Source organism: Sinocyclocheilus anshuiensis, unplaced genomic scaffold (assembly GCF_001515605.1).
Source record: "Sinocyclocheilus anshuiensis isolate Anshui unplaced genomic scaffold, SAMN03320099.WGS_v1.1 scaffold808, whole genome shotgun sequence".
Classification (NCBI taxonomy): domain Eukaryota; kingdom Metazoa; phylum Chordata; class Actinopteri; order Cypriniformes; family Cyprinidae; genus Sinocyclocheilus; species Sinocyclocheilus anshuiensis.
The window spans coordinates 373,439-394,761 of record NW_015555751.1 but is presented as its reverse complement, the minus strand read 5'-3'; the positions used below and the strand labels follow the sequence as shown (position 1 = coordinate 394,761).

General features: G+C 40.1%; 3 protein-coding genes and 1 pseudogene across 5 annotated transcripts in view; 3 read left to right on the top strand and 1 right to left on the bottom strand.

Annotated features, from left to right (window-relative positions):
- LOC107673750 (1-phosphatidylinositol 4,5-bisphosphate phosphodiesterase delta-4-like) overlaps positions 1 to 3,192 on the top strand; it is a 10,040-nt gene extending 6,848 nt beyond the window's left edge. The window contains exons 10-17 of one of the 2 annotated variants that reach the window (XM_016467520.1): positions 645 to 788; positions 884 to 1,037; positions 1,208 to 1,324; positions 1,497 to 1,675; positions 1,761 to 1,893; positions 2,128 to 2,277; positions 2,629 to 2,809; positions 3,123 to 3,192. In XM_016467520.1, the coding sequence (XP_016323006.1) occupies positions 645 to 788; positions 884 to 1,037; positions 1,208 to 1,324; positions 1,497 to 1,675; positions 1,761 to 1,893; positions 2,128 to 2,277; positions 2,629 to 2,717 (966 nt within the window). In that variant the 3' untranslated portion in view covers positions 2,718 to 2,809; positions 3,123 to 3,192. Of the gene's footprint in view, positions 1 to 644; positions 789 to 883; positions 1,038 to 1,207; positions 1,325 to 1,496; positions 1,676 to 1,760; positions 1,894 to 2,127; positions 2,278 to 2,628; positions 2,810 to 3,122 lie in introns of those variants that run through there. The other variant, XM_016467521.1, reaches the window with a different exon arrangement.
- On the bottom strand, positions 3,066 to 9,906 carry LOC107673749 (zinc finger protein 142-like). 2 transcript variants are annotated; one of them, XM_016467518.1, is made up of 9 exons: positions 9,856 to 9,906; positions 9,702 to 9,753; positions 9,122 to 9,360; positions 8,791 to 8,925; positions 7,890 to 8,717; positions 7,127 to 7,304; positions 4,173 to 7,047; positions 3,961 to 4,066; positions 3,066 to 3,882 (listed from the first exon to the last, which is right to left on the bottom strand). In XM_016467518.1, exons 3-9 carry the CDS (start codon positions 9,195 to 9,197, stop codon positions 3,401 to 3,403), a joined length of 4,680 nt encoding a protein of 1,559 aa, XP_016323004.1. In that variant the 5' UTR covers positions 9,198 to 9,360; positions 9,702 to 9,753; positions 9,856 to 9,906; the 3' UTR covers positions 3,066 to 3,400. The 2 variants fall into 2 exon arrangements, with proteins under 2 accessions (XP_016323004.1, XP_016323005.1); XM_016467519.1 differs by having other exon boundaries at positions 9,122 to 9,321; positions 9,702 to 9,888.
- Positions 9,907 to 10,100: 194 nt separating this feature from the next.
- On the top strand, positions 10,101 to 14,298 carry LOC107673730 (mitochondrial chaperone BCS1). Its single transcript, XM_016467473.1, has 8 exons — positions 10,101 to 10,253; positions 10,395 to 10,784; positions 10,915 to 11,054; positions 11,218 to 11,412; positions 11,577 to 11,640; positions 12,382 to 12,554; positions 12,736 to 12,853; positions 13,916 to 14,298. Exons 2-8 carry the CDS (start codon positions 10,465 to 10,467, stop codon positions 14,166 to 14,168), a joined length of 1,263 nt encoding a protein of 420 aa, XP_016322959.1. The 5' UTR covers positions 10,101 to 10,253; positions 10,395 to 10,464; the 3' UTR covers positions 14,169 to 14,298.
- Positions 14,299 to 15,048: 750 nt separating this feature from the next.
- LOC107673732 (cytochrome P450 27C1-like) overlaps positions 15,049 to 21,323 on the top strand; it is an 8,153-nt pseudogene continuing 1,878 nt past the window's right edge.

Here is a 21,323-nt window from a genome sequence, read left to right as displayed (position 1 = left end):
AGAAAAAAAGTCACCTACATCTTGGATGCCCTGGGGGTAAGAAGATAAACATCAAATTTAAATTTTTGGGTGAAATATCCCTTTAATTACAAAAAAATAAAATAATAATTGCCTTGACAAAAGGGCACTTTGGGCATCAAGGGGAAAAGGGGCAGGTGCTCAAGCACCCACCACAACCCCCTCTCCACGTGCCTGGTATTTACTATGCTGCACGTTCAGGTAACTCAAAAACTTGCGTACATGAGCTGAGACCAGACGTGAGATTTGATCGTAGCCACCGCTCACGTCCATATTGATAAATTCCAAGTTTTGCATTGAAACGACCGTATGCCCAATTTTCTGTCGTACGTTCGTTTCGTGTGCCTATTGAGTTTGGTATTTTCTCATTTAAATCTCGAAATAAAAAAAAGTTTGTGCAATGCAAATTTTTTCAACTTCTCACTGAGATTGTTATGCAGATGATATAATTTGTAATGAACATTTTTTTTTTTATCAATTAGAAAAGTGCAAAATAGAAGCATTTTCACATAAAACTGTACATAAAAATAACCTTACATTTTAAATTATTCTGTGTATATTGTTTGAATTATATATTATATCATTATTTATTTTTTTAACAATATTTGTTGCCTCATTTCTTTCAGGCACTTAAGAGGAAAATCTTGTTGAAAGGAAAGAAGATTGGAAACGAGTCAGAGAGCCCCACAGGTGAAGTCAGCGATGAGGACGAGGCAGCAGAAATGAATAAGGACAGTCCGGCATCAGAGAGTCTGCCAACAGATAGTAAGGTAGGCTACCAGTGGAAATACTGAGAAACTGAGGAAAAGGTCTGTCAGTGTTTTCCACCCCCTTGTTCAACATTGTTCACTTTTGCCCCACCTAGAAATCGAAGCAAAATCTATGCAAGGAGCTCTCAGACCTAATGTTCTGTAAGAGCATACATTTCCACAGCTTTGAGCATTCCCGCATGTCTGCTAAGCCTAATGAGATGTCCTCATTCTCCGAGTCTAAAGCCCGTAAATATTCAAAGGAAGCAGGTAAGAAATTATTTTTAAAGGGATATGAATATGTTTAACCTCATATTGTTCCAAGCCTGTATGTTTCCTTTCTATATAAAATATTTAAAAAATGATTGAAATAGAAATTGTACCATTATGTTAGAATAATTACATTTTTGTATTATTAATTCTCATTTTTTGTCTGTCAGGTTCAGATTTTGTGCTGCATAACACCAGGCAGCTGACAAGAGTGTATCCAAGTGGAATGAGAACGGATTCATCAAATTACTGTCCAGTAGACATGTGGAACATGGGATGCCAGATTGGTTAGTATGGTCGATATTATATTACACACCATTATGTCAATTCTATAAAGTGGAAGAATGTGAGCATGGCAGACATAAAAACGCTCTATGTAAAGAGAAGCAGGGAAACACAGCTAATGTGTTGTAAAGTGGCCAGTGTGTATTTACCTATTAATATGTTTCTAATTCATAGTGGCATTAAACTTCCAGACAGCAGGGATGGAAATGGATCTTAATGATGGGTTGTTTACTCAGAATGGATGCAGTGGCTACATCCTAAAATCTGAGATCCTTCGCAAAAAGGAGAGATTCTTTGATCCTGAAAATCCTGAGGAACGTGAAGATTACCACCCTCTACTGTTCTCTGTTAAGGTATGAAATAATATTCATGTTCCCTCTGCAAGTTTATTTGGAGATTTTATTTGATGATTCTTTCTGTTTTCATCTCTTTTTTTAGGTTATTAGTGGACAACAGCTCCCTAAAGTAAAGCAAAAAGATTGGTCCATTGTAGACCCCCTGGTAAGGGTGGAAATGTATGGCGTTCCTTTGGATCAAGTCAAACAGGAGACCAAATACATTGACAACAATGGTGAGGAAGTAAGAATTAATTGGTCTGTAGTGTTGCCAAATCATTACATGAGAGACAAATGGAAATTGTGCATGTTGTTCACATGCATACGCATGTAATGTGGTTGTAAGTTGATAATGTGGAAACAGACATTACCTGTTAAGATGACAAGTTTCCATAATTTTACAAACCATAGGAATCCTATTTAAGTCCTGCTGCTTGCAGTGGTTTTTCTTATTTTTTTAATCTGGACAGGATTCAACCCACATTGGAATGAAACCTTACAGTTCACAATCCACACCCCTGAGCTGGCACTGGTGCGTTTTGTAGTTGAAGACTATGATAAAGCATCAAGGAATGACTTCATAGGGCAATATACTCTACCTTTTACCTGTATTCAACCAGGTAGTCCTATATTGAAATAGTTTTTTTTTTTTAAACAGGGTCTTATTCACTAACCAAACAAACGCTGCCTGTGTGAATGTTTCCACACAGAAATCTTTATTTATAAATAAGTCTGCACTTTATTTATTTTTTCTAAATGTAAGATAAAACATAGAACCAACTGAAACATATGCTCTCTCATTTAGAATAATCTGGATTACTCAACATTAGAACGAGGGATAAGAACAATTTTGTGTGAAAATCATTTCGGCTCACATAAGATTAGTATTAGTAATATTATTAGTGAATGAGACCCAGTGTCTTTAGTTAGTTTGGCTTTCTTGCAAATAACAAAAAAGCTTCTTTTTACAGGATATCGTCATGTGCATCTGTTGTCCAAAGACGGAACGAGTATCCATCCATCCTCCATCTATGTTCATATCAAAATCACAGAGCTGTAATTTCACAATTCTAGGAGTTTTATTTACAATGCTTGAAACTTGTTCTGAAGAGCTAATATTTTTCAGACAAATCTGTAGTTTGCTTTAAAAAGGTAGAGAAAACATTTTATCTCGTGCTTTGCTTAAAAATACTTGATCAAATGCTGGCAATAACATGAACAAACCAAAATATTATTTTATAACTAGTACTTGCATTAAAACAAAAAAAGTATAGCAACTGGCATTATTTATTATGTGTACCTCTATAGTTGCATGGTGTTAGTAGAGCCTTGCTGTCAGAATAGACCTCCAAGAACGGTGCAGAAAAGCTTTTTTGGTAAAAGCAAATTTTATTTTTAGTTGTTTACCTATGCAATACAGAGTGTACTGTTAAAAAAAATCAAATGCATTTTTTTCAGTTTGAAGGTTATACAATCAAGGCAGAATGGATTAATTAAAGGAACTGAGCATGGTATAGTGCCTCTTATAAATAACCCGAAAGCAAGTGTTCAAAGTAAATGTCTCTTTTATTTCCATTATGTATGTACATTCCCAGCTAAATATTGTTTTAAAGGAATAAACAGGAATAAATATATCGTAAAAATATTTATTCAGTGTGGTTTGAGTGAGGGTTTTGATTATAATGACATGTAATACTTTCATAAGACAAAGAAATGTCAATTGAAATGCATACAGAAACACGGCTACATATCCCCTGCTGTTTGCATGTGCTCTAAAGCAGTTTGCCCATCCTCTTGTCTCTCTTCCTCTTCCCTAATCCAGGTCTTTTGTGTACTCATAGAGGCCTCTTGGTCTTTACCCACACCATCTTGAACAGGCAAGTCTGGGTGATGTCTCTGAAGGTGCTTTACAACCTGAAATTTCTGTTTTGCCCGGTAGGGACAGTGGAGGCAGTAAAATGGCAGCTTATTTGTGTGGGACAGGTAATGATGGCGGAGACCCGCAGGCCAGCGGAACGCCCTTTGGCATATGGAGCACACATATGGTCGCTCCTCACTGTGCTTTCTCTGGTGTGTCTTGAGGAGGAAGCGTGTCTTGAAAGCCTTTCCGCACTTCTCGCATATAAAGGACCGCACGTCTCTGTGACGTGTCTCCCGGTGGATGCGCAGGGAGTCGGCACGGTTGGTGCGGTACTCGCAGTCCTCACATGCATAAGGTTTGGCACCTGTTGGAAAGAAGGATAAACATCAAGGTGTGCAAGTAATTTACAATTAGAGTAAGTTAGACTATAGCACATAGCTACCTGTATGTTTTGTGATGTGATACTTCAGCTGGTTGACCCATTTGCATTTGTAGCCACATTCTGGACAGAGATACTTGCGTTCCTCCATGTGAATCCTCATATGATACTAAAATAAAGAGAGTTAAATTAAATTGGAAACACCAACAGAACTGGATAGTAAAAACCAAATACCCAAACCTTTAATCACTATCTTGGATAATAGCTCTTCATACCTTCAGTCTTGAAGGATCAGCACATGCATAATTGCACTTCTCACACCGGTAAGGTTTCTCTCCTGTATGGATTCGAATGTGCCAGGTGATCTTCTGTTTGTTTCTGGTGGAAAACTTGCATTCAGTGCACTTAAAGAGGCAGGTTCCTCCATGTGACCGCACATGCTGGTCAAACACCACTTTGTGGGTGCAAGAGAAACCACAGACATCACACTTCAGAGTTTTCTCCTCTGCTGGTCCATCTTCATGCTCATCTAACATGTGCTGGACCAGAAGGAGTCTTTTATGGGTACTGAAGGAACAAACCGAGCACTGATGGGTGATGGACATCTTACTTTGTTTTTCTGTACCATTTTGAGGATCTTTCGTCTTGATTTCAGAATGTTCACGCTGCATATGCGCTCTGAGAGCAGCTTGGCAGCCACAGGTGAAGCTACACTGGGTGCAAGACAAGCTGTTAGCATCTGGATGTGCTCGGTTGGAATGCTGCCTCAGGGCAACGTCGGAGCTGAAACGTGCATTGCATTGGCTGCAGTGGTAGCTAAGATCACCAGTGTGGCAGCTCAAGTTGTGGCGGTTGATGTCATTGAGGTTATAAGCTCTGTAGTCACAAAGTGAACAGAAGTGCGTTGCCTGTTTGTCATGAATGCGTTGATGGTGCAAGCGTAGTCTGGACGTGGTGCCGAACGTTTGGCCACAGAGTTCACAGCTATGCCTTCCAACACCTGTGTGCATGGACTCATGGGCCTCAAGTCGGTAGCGACGGATTGTGCTAAATGAACAGAAGCGGCATTGGTGAGGACGGACTCCCTCGTGCTTCACAGCAACGTGCTGTGTCAGGCAACGCTCTTGCATGCAGGTGAAGGAGCAAAGATTGCACTGCAGGTTGCCGGATATTTTACCTCTAGTTACCTTCTCTTTCTTGTGACCTAGGATATGATGATTGAGAGATTTTTCCGATTTGGCAACAAATGAACACTGTGGACACTGTATTTCACCTGGTTTTAAACAGCCCTTTATCTGATGACTTGCTAGAGCTCTCTTTTGGTGGCAGAGAAAAGGACAGTTGGGACATGAGAAACGAGGTTTGGGGTCTTGAGGTCTCTCTTCTTCCACTGAATCCCTTTCTGAGTCATTTGCCCCATCTTCCTCCTGATCATGTTCTGAGTCACTAGGATTATCTTCTTGCTCAAACTGCTCTCCCGTTTCAGCCAGATGTACCTTAGGGGTGCTTCCACTGCATGTTGTGCAATGCCGATCTATTGTGACTTTCCTAACAGATGAGAAAGGACATTTTCTGCAACTATACCTACCATCATCTTCAATATACCCAGAGATCTCATCATTTACCAATCCCTCCTTTTCTGCTAACTTGTTTCTACTCCTCACAATTGCCTGCCCTCCTTTGGTTGTGCTTGTCAGTGAATCAGTCTCATTTACTTTATCAGCTATGATAGGAGACAGTGGGCCTTCAGGTTCAGCTGAATCTTGTACTCTTGAATCTGTAGAATCCGTGACTTCAACAGGTTCAGGATGCATTGTGAGGGATTTAAGAGTTATACTCTGTACCTGCATAGATGTAGCACTCCCTGAACTACCTTCACAACTCCCTGATTTACCTACAGTGCTAGCGAAAACAGACTTCTTTCTGTGCCTCAGCAGTGACCGGCACTTACGGAGGTGGGTGTTCAAAGAACGCTGCTGTTTAAACTGCATGCCGCAGTCCTGGCAGTGTAGTCCTGCCTTCATGACCTGGCAGGACGACTTGCAGTGCCGGATTAATGCTGCCTGCTTTCTGGTCACATAGGAGCAGCGGCTACACTGATACATACTGTCCCGTGTCTGGACGACAAGCATCTGCACCCTGCCCTCTAGTACAAGGGCTTCAGCCTGGTCTTTATCCTGTTTTCTCATGACATGCAAGCGAGTCTCAGAAGCTGAGGCCTCTACACATTTCTCCTGATGGAGTCCCTCCCTGCTCCTTTCCGTTTCTGTCAATGGTGGCAGGTCTTCAGAGTCACTTTGATCCTCAAAGTAAGCTGCATTGTCATCATCATCATCAACTGATGGTTGTGGGAAGTTCCGGTGGACTGTTTGCAATGCGTGAGATTCAAAATAGCCCCCGAAGTGGGCATCAAATGTGGTGTTGTGTATATTTACTGTCTCTGCAAGTAAGATTTGTGTGCTGCTCTGGCTGGTTTGGGAAGTAAAAAGTGGGGAGCCACACTGTTCTTCATTATTTGGATGTCCTTCAGAAAGATTACTTGCCTCTTCTCTTGCAGACTCAATATCAAGTCTGGCCTGCTGTACTAAAGTAATTTCTTCAGTTCCTCCAATAGTGGCTGCTATTGCTTCATTCTCATTATCATTTACAGACATATCTTTTGAGTCATCTTCTTCCCTATATTCTGAATTTGAAGTCTGAGGTACTGTGGTTTTGGAGAAAAAGTTGTGTGTCAACTCCACAGAGCTTTGCTCTTTTTCTTTCTGTGCATATTTCTCAAGCCACTCCACATCTCCAGGCACATATCCGTGGGATTTCTTTTTATGCAGGAAGAGGCCGGTGTTGCTAAATGTGGTGTAGCGGCAAAGTGCACAGCGGAACACGCGTGTCCGGGTGTGCCTGCAGTTCTCGTGGCTATGCAGGGCTTGGCGGTACTTTGTTGTGTAAGGGCAAAACTTGCACTGGTAAACAGGAGGTTGAGGATCTGCCTTTGTGGAGTGCTTGAGCTGCATATGGCTGCGCAATTCAGTCTTTCTCTTGCAGGAGTACGCACACACCTCACAGATCAAGGATTTTTCCTGGTGACGGAGTTTATGGCTGTTCAGCTGGTCAATGCGATGGCAACGATATGGACACTGATTACATTTGTACCTGAGAGAGATGTGAGGTAGATCAGTAAACAGAAATGTTTCTTTTTATTATCATATTTTTATTTCAACAAGGTACATACCTTAGATCTCCTGCGTGCTTACGCATGTGGACACTGAGGTAGTGTTTCCATTTCGTAACATATCCGCATTCTGAGCACATGTGCTGTTTGTCATTAGAGTGTGTCAGCATGTGCTTTGAAAGGTATGTTTCATCACGACATCTGAAGTCACATAGAGTACATTTGTGGGGCTTTTCACCTGTAAATACAAATGTTATCTGTCTATCAATGGCCAATGAGTAATTTTTAAGTAATAGTTCATTCCAAAATCTAAATTTTGTCATCATTTTCTCACTCTTGTCATTTCAAACCCTATATAGTTTTCTTTCCTGTGTGAAATGCAAACGAAGATGTCCAACCTGCTATTTTCCACAGAATGAAAGCAGATGATTTATACTGAACGACAAAAAACACAATAAAAGTATCAGAAAAGTAATCGAAGTACACTTATTCCTACACGTTTGCTGCAGCTAAACTATACTGTTGTGCAAATGCTATGAAATTTGATATTTACAGCAGAGGGGAAGATACCTAAATTAATTTGGTTCCTCACACAAAGCTATTGTATGACTTCAGAATACTTTGAAAATATCACACAGGTTGTATAAATTAAATCAGTATAAATCAATCAGGATCCAATTTTGATTTTTTTTCATGAAAAAAAAAGGAAATAATACAGGGTTGAAATAACAAGACTGAATAAATGATGACCAAATTTTTATTTTTGAGTGAACTATACCTATAAACACTTATAAGAAATAAGTAGAGCAACTGAATATCTTACCAGTATGCATTAGCATGTGTCTTTTCAGAACTCTTTTGTGAGCTGTTACAAAGCTGCACTGCTCACAGTGGTGTGTTTTCTCACTGGCATGAAAGTGACCAACATGTTGATCGAACTCTACAGGGTTGAGGGTTGTGAAAGGGCAGAAGCTACAGTTCAGTTCTTGATTCCCTGGATGTCCTTGCCTTTTGTGCTGCTGAAAAATGCTCTTGTTTGAGCATGAGAAGTCACAATGGGGGCAGTGATAAGCCTGATGCGTGCGCAAATGTTTCTCCATGTCTTCTAGGCTCCCGAAGAAGGCGCCACAGGTGTGATGATGGCACTCTACGGCTTCAATTTGGTGAGCATCTAACACATGCTTTAGAAGCCGCTTCTTTTCTGTACACTGAAATGAGCAGCCGTTATGGAAGCAAGGTAACGGCTGTCCATCTTGTGTCTTATTGTGAGACTTCATATGGCTCTTTAATGCCTGACTCTGACTGAAAGTCTTTTGGCAAGTTGGGCACTTAAAGAGCTCTCCATTGAGAGCATCATCTTCTTGATGCCCATGCACACCGGCGAGGTGTCGTCGCAGAGAGTTACGTTCCACCGCTCCATACTCGCATAGATGACACCGGTGCAGTTTCTGTCCCGTCTCTCTCAGCATGTGGACGCGCAGCTTACTCTTACTGGTGAAGTGGTGTTTGCAGGTGGGACATTGCAGACTGGGGTCGGGAAAGTGAATACGCATATGTTCTATCAAATGGGAGCGAGTCTTGAAGCAGCGTCTGCATTCAGAGCAGATGTGGGTGCGAAACATGTGTTCAGTGCCCTCTGCAACATGTCCCACTAAACAGAAAGATGGCATAAGTCAGACCTGGGATTATAATTATTTTAATTACATCTCATTTATTATATTTACCTTTAGATGGAAACTTTTCTTGGCTAATGGTAGCACATTTTTTCCCCTTTTTTGTTGATGCTTTTAATTTTTTGGTTACACTTTTCTTGCTTCTAGTTTGAACAGGCATATCCATCCCCTTCAACGGAGACAAAGCTACAACAAAGAAAATAATACACTTCTTATTATCTGTGAGCTGTCAAAGCTGTTAATCTAAAAGGGATGTTAATCTAGCAACTGACCAATCGAAATCAAATATCCCAGAGACCCATGCATACCAAAGGACTACATTTTACATGTATAATATATAATTTATTAAACATATGGTTTTCTAAGTATTGTTGTATTTTACCTTCCGGTGTATCTGCTGCATTATTTTCCACATGCTTGAGTTGTTCTGAATCACATCCAGGCTTTTGTTGGTCCATATTTGGGTCAAACTCCACAGTACATTAGTCAGTGAGGGATAAAATCAACTCTCAAGAGGGGTAAAACTCTATTACAGCATCAGGACCATGAAGAGTTTCCGTCTCCCAGGGCAACACGACTGTTCTGCATCACCAGTGAGTTCCAAATGTGATTAACAGGGTTCTGGAATACCAGACTTGAGATTAAAAGAGCTGAGTGTTTTTGTCTGTTAACATTAAGGACATAAAGCAATTCATCCAGTGCGTTAAATATTACGTGAACATGTTTTGTTGGAAAAATGTTTTTATTAAACAAATTTGGACCTCCTGCGCGGATGTTCGTGTTTCATTTGCTCTGACAAACAAACAAACAACGCATCCACAAGGAACAGAAGATGTGTTCAGTTAAAGCAAACTACTCGGAATATAGTCATCATCAAGAGACGAATAAACGCGATAACGCATTAATGCTTTATTATGTTTATACACATTATGTATTACTTCAATTATATAATAAGAAAGTACCTTCACTTGTGTGGACGGAAACAATGTAAGCAGCGTTATTTCTGGGCGTTTTCTGTTCAAAGAGGAAAATGAATTTTGACAATTTTGTATACACAGTGGAGAATAATCCTTTTTAAAAAACACAAAATATACAGACAGTTGTCTGTAAGAATACCTAAAAGTGTCATAACGCGACTGCGTCGTAATCAGTCACAACGGAACAATTAATGTGAAACACGGTTCATACGGAACTATTTTCCTGAACAACGGAAACAACGCAGAGGTCGCCATGTGATTTGCTCATTTAATTTGAGTGAATCGGTTCTTTTGAACAGTTGGTCTGAAAGAACCGGTTCAAAATGAAACGAGTTTAAAGTGGGATTGATTTGTGAATCATTTAAACAGAGTCATTTAAAAGATTCGACTCACTCAAAAGAACGATTTGTTCACTTTGCAACGCTGGGTTACTGTAGAAAGGGTTTGCTATGTTGCATCTTATTCGCATCTTTTCGTTTCTTTTAAGCTAACAGAAAGAATGTTGTTTCTAAAGTGCGGTTTGATATTTGCTCTGCCGTAAGTATAGAGACTTTTTAAATCTGCATTTATTTAAATAAAAAGATAGACCTGGTCAGTGACAGCTTGGCATAACGTTTTATCAATCTCAAGGCTCTCATCAAAATGAAAATGATTTCACCTCATCTGCTGTGATTGTAGGTTGCATATTGCAATGAAGGGACAAAAAGGCTTTTCTGATTGAATAAGAGATCCTGAAGACACCTTCATCATGACCCTGTCAGATTTTATTGGAGCCCTGAAGGACAACCCTTACTTTGGGGCAGGATTTGGACTAGTTGGTGTTGGTACAGCACTCGCAGTTGCCAGAAAGGGGGCACAGGTTGGCATGGTCTTCTTTAGGAGAAATTACATGATCACACTGGAGGTCCCAAGCAGAGATAAAAGTTATCACTGGCTCTTAAGCTGGATCACTAAACATGCCAAACACACCCAGCATCTGAGTGTAGAGACCTCATACATGCAGCATGAGAGTGGACGAGTCCATACACAGTTTGACTTCCATCCAAGTCCAGGCAACCACATCATTTGGTAAGATCAGAATATATCGTGATGTTACTTTGGGCAGTTTACATTCAATGTGCAGCTGATTTGACTTTCTCTCAGAAATCAATCCAACACATAGTTATCCATCTCTCTGATTGAGGCTTTGTGTTTTCAGGTATGGCAGGAAGTGGATCAGAGTGGAGAGGACCAGGGAAAAGCAGATGGTGGACCTGCACACTGGAACGCCCTGGGAGTCCGTCACCTTTACTGCTCTGGGCAGAGACCGGCAAATATTCTTCAACATACTTCAAGAAGGTATGAGCGGCTAGATTGTGTTTTATTCATTTTTCCTTCACTCAGCAGTGTTGTGAACCTGCTGTGAAATGTTATATTAATGTCAAATGTATAGTTTTAAAGACTCAGCTGAATTCTTTAAAAATATGCTGCAGTCTTAATGATTGATTCTGTGTCAATGCAGCACGTGAACTTGCTTTAAAGCAGGAAGAGGGCAGAACTGTGATGTACACTGCACTTGGAGCAGAGTGGAGGCCATTTGGGTTTCCAAGGCGACGGCGACCACTGTCTTCCGTAGTGCTAGAGAATGGTGTGGCAGAGAGGATTGTGGATGATGTAAAGGAGTTCATTGGCAATCCTAAGTGGTACACTGACAGAGGTGAAAAAATAAATTTTTCATACTTGCATATCAGGAAAAAAAAATGCCTGCATGCCTCTAATGTAATTTGAAATCTTTGTAATAATTAAAAAAGTATTGCTTTTTTGTTTATTTTGTGTTTTATTTTTGTATTCCAAATGTGTTGTTGAATATGTTTCAATCAGGCATTCCATATAGGAGGGGATATCTGCTGTATGGACCCCCAGGCTGCGGAAAGAGCAGCTTTATGTGAGCACAGTTGCTTTGTTTACAGTTGATGTTACTATGAATAATAGTGTCTTATAAAGTATAGTTTTTATACAGAGTGTAGATTAGTCTGGTGCAGACAGACAAAGTTACAACAATATTAATATAAATCTCAGAGGACCGAGTTGTATTTAATTTCAAATAAATGCTGTTCTTTTGAACTTTTTTGTATTCATCAGAGGATCCTGGGAAAAATGTATCATGGTTTCCACAAAAAAAATTAAGCAGCACAACTGTTTTCAACATTGATGATAGTAATATTAAATGTTTCTAGAGCACCAAATCAGCATATTAGAATGATTTCTGAAGGGTCATGTGACACTGAAGACTGGAGTAATGGCTGCTGAAAATTCAGCTTTGCATCACAGGAATAAATTACATTTTAAAGCATATTACAGTAGAAAGCAGTTGTTTTAAATTGTAATAATATTTCCCAATATTACTGTTTTTTAAATTATTATTAAATAAATGCAGCCTTGATGAGCATAAGAGAATTATTTAAAAAAATGTTACAAATCTTAGAGACCTGCAAACTTATGAACAGTACTACATATACCTGTAATATTATGTATTTATGTATGTATTTATTAACTCTAATAATCTGTTACTAGACAAAATGCAAATAGTACAAGTTGCTATTTTTATACTGCTGTGCAAATAATATCAGATTTTTTTTAATGGTATAATATGACTGCAAGTCTTACCTTTCTTCTGGTATTTCAGAACTGCGCTAGCAGGCGAGCTGGGTTACAGCATCTGTCTGATGAGTCTCAGTGACCGCAGCCTGTCTGACGATCGCCTCAACCACCTGCTGAGTGTCGCTCCACAGCAAAGCATCATCCTGCTAGAGGATGTGGATGCAGCCTTCGTCAGCCGGGAGCTGCTTCCCACAGAGAGTATGTCTCACAGGCTGTTGCGCTTCTGAATTCTCACTGTCTGTTTGTAATATAATGTAACTAGAATCACATGTGATTAATTATAATAATAGATTGGTCTCAGCCATGGCATTAACAGCACCATGGAATATTTCTGCTCTTGTTGATTTCATTTAATCTTCCTTGCCATGTGTTCCCACAGATCCGCTGGCCTATCAAGGCATGGGAAGGCTCACTTTCAGTGGACTTCTGAATGCTCTGGACGGAGTGGCATCTTCAGAGGCCCGAATTGTGTTTATGACAACTAATTTCATTGAGAGGTAAAGCTCAATACTGCAACTTGTTCATTGTGCATAACTTTTTTGTTTTTAACACAAGGAAGATTAGTGGTAATAAACTGTGTTTTACAGTTCAAAGTGTTTTACAGTGATAAGCAGATTTTAGCAGATAATTGTGAGAGGTAAAGCTCAATACTGCAACTTGTTCATTGTGCATAACTTTTTTGTTTTTAACACAAGGAAGATTAGTGGTAATAAACTGTGTTTTACAGTTCAAGGTAGTGATAAGCAGATTTTAGCAGATAATTGAATAATTATCAAAATGTGTATGATGTTTTATATATAGACCAATTTGGAGTAGACGTCAAGAAAAAAGCCAGAAGAGCCGAGGGGAAAAGAGAGAATGACGAGTTGTTTTTTTCCTTATTAGAATTGTGAGATACAATCTCGGAATTGCGAGAATAAAGTAATAATTTTGAAATATAAAATCAAACTTTTATTCCATGGCTCCATAGACTGCCACTTGAAAACCGTCATTTTCTGCCTCCAGGTAGGCTCCGCCCACAAAAAAACGTCATCCCTGTTTCGGATCTGTAAGACTATCCCACTCTCTAACGTCAATTTCGTTGAATAACAGTGCTTATCGCTGGGTGACAAGCTCTTGTAATATGTGTAGAACATTTTGAAAATGACATCTAATCAATATAATTTATAATCTTTTTAAACCTAACTATTTTGTACCGTATCTGTGAAATTCTCTAGCTGTAAAGGCTATCTCTCCCGGGTTTTCTGCAACCATGATGCGCGCGCATCCTGAATGTTTACAAACCGATAATTGGTCTATACACAATATATTTAATATATAAAATCAATATAATATATGTTTAATATGTCAAATATATTTTATATGTTTAAAAAAAATCAAATTCAGTCATCAATAGATAATGCTCTAGTTTATCTTAAAATATCTCTTTTTGCAGTTTTTTAATCCAGTAATAATGAATGAAGTACCCAATAGTCATGAATGCCTGTGTTTTCCTTGTTATAACATGGTATTGTTTTCTTCTCTCCCCTTTCTCTTTTTTTCTTCTCTGTGTGCTGAAGACTTGATCCAGCTCTTGTCCGACCTGGCCGTGTGGATCTGAAGCAGTATGTGGGCTACTGCTCTCACTGGCAGCTGACTCAGATGTTCCGGAGGTTTTACCCTCAGGAGTCTGTAGCTGAGGCTGAGCGGTTTGCAGAGCAAGCGCTGGCAGCACACCCAGAACTCAGCGCCGCTCAGGTGCAAGGACACTTCATGCTCTATAAGACAGACCCGGCTGGCTCCATCAAAAACATTGCAGAGATGAAGGAGTGAAGACTATACAGGCATTACAGACTTTTGTAAGATGCAGACTGAGCAACAGGCGAGTGATTTACAGAATGAATGAATCATTCTTTGAAATGTACACCTGGATAAAGGCTTGCTACACACTGGAGTAATAAAATCCAACTTGTGAAAAATTTGTGAATTTTTTCTATTGTTATTGCAACAACCGATGCACTGTTTATCATGCACTAATTGTCTTTCCCATTGTTTACAGTCATGTGTTTCATTTACAGTAATTGTGTAAGTGAGACATAATATTTGCTTAGAGCGAAACTTTTTTTTGTTCATAACATCAATATTATATACGTTGTCTAACCTTCTTAGGTGATTGAAAGAAAAAAATGTACTTAACAGCAATTTTCTTTCAAGGAAACCTGGATTCAAAACCTTTTGTTTGCGTTTGTTCACTATGCCCTGTAGGAATTGGAAGAAAGGTGAATGTTAAAGGGATAGTTCACCCAAAATGAACATTTTCATTGTTTCCTCACCCTCAATGTAATTCCAAACCTGCCTGACCTTATTTTGTGGTGTTACACAAAAGGAGAAATATGGCAGAATATTCACACTGCTGTTATTTAAAAAAGTATGGGGACCAGGGACAGCCGTGGTCAACTTCACTTTCATTGTATGAAAAAGAGCAGCTTTTTGTGAGGAAAGACAAAGGTTTGGAATTTTTAAAGGGGAGAAAATTTTCTAGTTGATGGCAATGTTCTTACAGTATCATTATGTGCATGATAATGGTGTTTCACCTTTAAAAACATTAATCCACACACATATTACTTTACAGCAGATAGTGAAGGGTTAACTAGAGAGGCTTTGCCCCACCTCCCTCTCCCTCTCATGTTATCAGTGTGTTTCCCTCACTCTTCTCCCCGCTTCCATAATGGCTGTTCGTTTTGCAGTGAGCTCTGCAGAAAGAAGGATTGGATTCGGTTTTCTGAGGCGCATGACAGTGGCCACGGACATCAGGAGAGGTGCAATGGATAATGCTGCTGCTTCTGTCACTGTCCAGGACAGCCACAGGAAGCTCAAGACTGTGGCTGACCTCCCAGAGATCAAAACCTTTAGGATGCTGTACACACTGATCTTTAAAGGGTACCTGAATCGCATGCATGAGCTGCAGGTACAGAGAGATACCACAGCCATAGTTTGTTTATCATGTGACTGTAAATGATTTATGCCTCCCTTTATGTACTCAGACTGTCACTGTTTTTACCTTTAAGGACATCGAATAGAAAGGAAACAACTGTCTTGTATAATTGAACACTTTTACAGAATTCAGTATACTTGTGATCTCAGTCTGATGTTGCTCTGAAACAATGCAATTTATCTCAAAATCAACCAGATGTTTCTTCATTAGCACATCTTCTTTGTTCTTCACCACTTGTTTTCATCTCTCCAGTTATATGAAAACCAGGTTTATGGACCTTTGTACAAAGTGAATGCTGGAAACTTCCAAGCCATTTCAATAAACAGTGTGGACTTACTGGAGGAACTCCTTAGAAAAGATGAGAAGTTTCCTTCCAGAGGAGACATGACTTTGTGGACAGAGTACCGTGACATGAAAGGCATCGGCTACGGCCCTTTCACAGAGTAAAAAACTTTTGACACAGTTGCTCTGTATCTGTAACATAGGCTTGTTTTGTAACAAACATTCTGCAAGACTAGTCCTGTCTGGAGATTTTATATGACCAAAGTACATTTGGCTTATGTAGCCGTGTGATATTATGTAAACTTATGAACTCTAGCAAGTTGTGCCGTTTATTGCTGCCCTTCTGAAAAGACAATATGTTCTTCAACAGAGAAAGAGAGAAATGGTACAAACTGCGGACAGTGCTGAACAAACGCATGCTGCATCCAAAGGACTCCGTGCAGTATGGAGATGTGGTCAATGCGGTGGTCACAGACTTCATCAAACGGATTTACTATCTGCGGCAGATGAGCCCCACCGGTGATCTGGTCTCTAACATGACCAATGAGCTTTATCGCATTTCCCTTGAAGGTATTTCCTTTCCATAAGCACTTAAAATGAGATCAAATCAGACAACAGAAGATACAACTTGCTTACAGATTCCCAAGGATGTACCTGATTTGTCACAATGCCCTTAATAGCTACGTGTTCCCCTGAGGATAATTAGGAGCCTACCTGACACTACTATGTGAAAGAACTGCTTAAAAGAAACAACATATATAATTATTTGTAATAACATTTATAAATAGGACGTTCAAAGGTATTGCATCTCTTTGGAATAGAATGTTACAAATCTTTTGTAAGATTATAATTGTCTTTAGTGTCACTTTTGATCAATTTAATGCATTCTTGCTGAATGGATGTATTGATTTGTTTCAACAAAATCTTACTGACCACAAATATTCATAATACAGCTTGTCCTTGTGGGGATTATTGTTTTTATCAAACATTTGCCTGCATATTAAAATATTATGGAAATATTATATATGTTGTTATTAAAACCTAATAAAATAGTTTGAAGTATTGAAAGATTTATTGTTATTGTTGTATTATTCATTGAGTAATTTCATTTAGAAAGTTGACTAAATGGCATCCTTCTGCTAGGCTATATGATCCCTGAAATAATGCTGCATACAACAAAAATCATAGATTTTTAGATCTGTCCATCCATTTTATGAAACAAACTATAGTCTTTATATTATTATTACAATTAATGTGCATGCCAACTTAACACAATTTTTACCCACAAAAATTGAGAAGTGCTTTACTGATCTTTTTCTCATTCAGGGATCTCTTCCATTCTGTTTGAGACGCGCATTGGCTGCCTGGAGAAGGAGATTCCTGCCGAGACACAAGATTTCATTAATTCTATTGCACAAATGTTCACCTACAGCATGCCTGTGGTGTTGCTGCCAAACTGGACTCGCAATTACTTGCCATTTTGGCAGTGGTACATTAATGGCTGGGAGGGCATATTCAAATTTGGTAAGCTTATTAATTCACGCATCTTCTTCAGATAGACTACAAGAGATACAGGCATGTTTTGCAGTTTGATGATGTATTGTACTTATGGATTATGCATAGCCAGAAAAATGATTGACATGAAGATGGAGGCCATTCAGAAGCGCGTGGATGCAAATCAGGAGGTTGCTGGGGAGTATCTCACCTACCTGCTTTCCAATGTCAAGATGAGCAGTAAAGATGTTTATGGAAGTATTTCTGAGCTGCTGTTGGCTGGAGTGGACACAGTAAGAGACATTTAATGTATATTTGTCTATATTTAAGCAAAATATGTATATGAGTTTTGAAATTATATTTGTTCTTCGTCATGTTCTAGACCTCCAACACTATGTTGTGGACACTGTATCTCCTCTCAAGAGATCCAGAAGCTCAAGAGGCTCTGTATAGGATGTAACCAGAGTCTTAAAGGGTGACAGAATTCCAACTGCACAGGAAGTGAACAGCATGCCTTACCTCAAAGCTGTCATCAAGGAAGCATTAAGGTTGAGAATTATGTTGTGTAATATAATACATCTTTGAGAAGTCAAAATAAGATTTGACAGAGGCCAACCCAAAAAGCAAATTCGGCATATACTATACACTACTGGTCAAATGTTTGGATTTGGAATAATTAAGAAGTCTTTTAAAAGAAGTCTTTAATGCTCACCAAGGCTGCGTTTATTTGATCATTAATACAGTAAAAACAGTAATATTGTGAAATATTATTCTAATTTAAAAATAACAGTTTTCTATTTGAATATATTTTTTAAATGTAATTTATTCCTGTAATAGCAAAGCTGAATTTTCAACAGTCATTACTCCAGTCTTCAATGTTACATGATCCTTCAGAAATCATAAAAATGAGCTGAATTGGTGCTCAAGAAACATTTCTTATTATTATCAATATTGAAAACAGCTGCGCAGCTTAATGTTTTCGTGTAAACTGTAATATCCTACCATATAAAAATTTGGGTTGAGCAAGATAAAAAAAGAAGAAATTAATGCATTTATTTAAAATGTCTATTTCTAGTAAATGCTGTTTTTTGAACGTTCTATTCGTCAAAGTGTAACGAAGGATCAACAGAGATTGGACCCATTTACGGCTTTATTAAAAGAGGTAGCAGAAATACAAACAGGCCAGGGTCGAACACCAGCAGTAACAATATCCAAGACAAAACAGAGTCATAGTCAAAATACAGGCAGCGAACAATCATAAACAGTATCCAAACAATCGAGGCAGAGATCAGTAGGCAGGCAGCAAGGGTCAGAAACAAGGTAACAAGTCCAGAGTCATACACAGGCAAGGCAATAGGAAACAATGGAATGCTCAGAAATGTCAGCCAGGGCAAAACAAGGCTTTGCAAGGGAGTGGATGTAAGTGAGCTGTTTAAATAGTCTGGGAAATGGGGAACAGGTGAGGGTGGCAATCAGTTCCAGGTATGGGTATCTTGGGTAATGGAGTCCAGGACAAAAAAGTCAATACTCAGGTGAGGGAGCCCTCTGGTGGTGAGTGGGAGGAACCACAGAAGACATGTTCGTGACAGAGCCCCCCTCCTGCAAGTGGCTCCTGACGTGAGGAGGCAATCGATGCTGGAGTCTTCCTCAAGGTCAAGGGGCAGGTCTATCTGGATGGGTCCTATGGAACTTTGCAATGAGTGAGGTGTTGGGAATGTCCTCTGAATTGACACAGGACCGCTACTCCGGGCCATACCCGCACCTGATAGGCCTCCTTGCCATCCACAATGATGGTTGGGGGGCCCTGGTCACCGTCCTCCTCCCCTCTCGGACCACTGGCAGGCTTGAGCAAAGACACATAGAAAGTGGGAGAGATGCGGTAAGGCAAGGCCAGGTGATATGACACAGGCATAATTTGTCTGATACACTCCTTTGTAACCAGTCATTGACTGCGAGGAGGTCTGTAGGTTCTCCTGACCAGGGGAATAAGGGAGGTTGGAAGCCGAGCACACATTGAAAGGGGGTTAAGCCGGTTGAGGGTTTGCAGAGAGAGTTTGAGCATATTCTGCCTAGAATAGATATTGGCTCCTGTCTGATTGATTCTGGTTTCAGTATGTTCTGAGGAAACGAGTGAGTTCTTGATTAAATTTTAACAATTAGACTGTGGATGATAACCAGAAGTGAGACTGACATTAATGTTAAGTTGCTGAAAGAAAGCAGCTCATACCAAGGAGGTGAACTGAGGCCCTGTGTCAGAGACAATGTCCTCTGGTAAGCCGTAGAATCTGTATACGTAGTTTCACAGATGTTCAGCGGTTTCTAAGGCAGAAGGCAGTTTCGGTAATGGGATGAGTCGACAGGCTTTTAAGAAGCAATCTACTACGATGAGTATGGTGGTGTGACCTTGGGAGATGGGAAGATTGGTAACAAAGATTGGTAACAAAGAAATATGTGACCAGGGACATTAAGGAATGGGGAAAGGTTGTAATAACCCGGCTGGAAGTTGTCTGGGAGTTTTTGACATATTGCATGTGGAACAGTTCTGGACATGGGTTATGGTGTCAGCCTGCATGGTGGGTCACCAGAAGCAGAGAGGAGAACGGAGGGAGAAGGGAAAATAAGATTTGCCTGGGGGACAGTTCGACGGAGGTGGATCTGAATTCTGTGTGTTCGAGATCTTAGTTATAATGTCCCATTGTACAGGAGCAAGTATGAGTGTGGGGGGGAGATAATGGGTTAATCGTTCTATGGTTGGAGTGAGGATTCGTGCTGTTGTGAGAGAGCGTCTGCTTTGGTGTTCTTGGAACCAGGACGGTAAGTGAAGGTGAAATCGAAGCATGTAAAGAATAGGGCCCATCTTGCCTGTCTTGGATTGAGTCTCTTAGCGGTGCGCAAATATTCCAGGTTTCAGTGATCAGTCAAGACTAAGAATGGATGTTTAGCCCCCTCTAGCCAGTGTTGCCACTCTTTGAATGCTGCCTTCATGGCCAGTAATTCACAGATCCCAACATCATAATTCTATTCTGCAGGGCTGATTTTGCGAGAAAAGTAGGCACAAGGGAAGAACTTGGGAGCTATACCGTGACTCTGAGACAGAATGACTCTGAGACAGAATGGCTCTGATGCCAGAATGGCTCCGATGCCGATACTTTCAACAATTAAAGGACAATCTAGATTGGGATGGTAAAGAATAGGAACGGATGTGAATCGGATTTCAAATCTTGGAAGGGCTGCTGAGGACCAGGAGAGTCGGTGACCCCCCTTTTTAGCATGGAAGTAAGGGGTGCTGCAACAGTGCTGAAGCCCTGGATAAAATGTCTATAGAAATTGGCAAAGCCTGAAAATCATTGGGGCTCTTTAATTGTGGTGTGGTGTGTTGTGGCCACTTCAAAACAGCTTGAACCATGTTATCATCCATGGCTCTCTATATCAACTCCCTCTCGACTGATCACATATCCCAAGAAAGCTACAGAACTCACACTTTTCAGCTTTGGCATGTACGTGCTTGATGTGGTCTTCTAGCTTGTTGGAGTATACGAGAATATCATCAATATACACAATGACCCATCGGTTCAGCATGTCTTTGAAGATGTCACTGATGAAGGCTTGGAACACAGAAGGACTATTGACCAGCCCAAAAGGGCATAACCAAGTAGTCGTAGTGCCCTGTACTGGTGGAGAATGCCATTACAGAGCAATAGTGATCTCGTTATGGCCTCAATAGTTGATGCACGGATGGAGCCCTCCATCCTGCTGAAACTGGTAAAGTAGAAGGTCTGATAAAGCCCTTAGCGAGTTCTTCTTCAATAAAAGATTTCATAGCCTCTGACTCAGGTTGGGACAAAGGGAAAATTCTGTCTTGAGGAGGTGTGGTGCCTGGAAGGAGCTCAATAGCACAGTCACTGCAGCAATGTGGAGGACGTTGTGATGCTTTAATCTTGCTGAAGTCCTCCACTAGATCACTATAGTCCTGTGAAAGTTTAGGAACTGCAGGGTTGCATGTGAACAGTAACAGCTTGGATGGTTCTGGGAACGACTGGTTGCAGACAGCTGGAGAGACAATTGCCTGGAGACAATCCTTGCCTCCTTCTGGGTGTTCAAACACATCACAAAATCGTCGGAGGAAGCTGCTAAAAAGGGAAATGTGGGTCATTCGTCGTTCCACACTGCTGTAGCCCAATCCAAATCTTTCCCAGTAAGCGGCGAGCAGACAAATA

What these genes read in the sequence shown, in the direction of transcription:
- LOC107673749 (XM_016467518.1), bottom strand. Translation starts at nt 9,197, where the DNA reads ATGGACCAACAAAAGCCTGGATGTGATTCAGAACAACTCAAGCATGTG. An exon ending in AAGCACGCAGGAGATCTAAG is followed by an intron (nt 7,048 to 7,126) that starts GTATGTACCTTG and finishes CATCTCTCTCAG; the next exon opens with GTACAAATGTAATCAGTGTC. An exon ending in TCACATCACAAAACATACAG is followed by an intron (nt 3,883 to 3,960) that starts GTAGCTATGTGC and finishes TCTTTCCAACAG; the next exon opens with GTGCCAAACCTTATGCATGT.
- LOC107673730 (XM_016467473.1), top strand. Translation starts at nt 10,465, where the DNA reads ATGACCCTGTCAGATTTTATTGGAGCCCTGAAGGACAACCCTTACTTT. An exon ending in CTTCAACATACTTCAAGAAG is followed by an intron (nt 11,055 to 11,217) that starts GTATGAGCGGCT and finishes GTGTCAATGCAG; the next exon opens with CACGTGAACTTGCTTTAAAG. An exon ending in ACAACTAATTTCATTGAGAG is followed by an intron (nt 12,854 to 13,915) that starts GTAAAGCTCAAT and finishes TGTGTGCTGAAG; the next exon opens with ACTTGATCCAGCTCTTGTCC.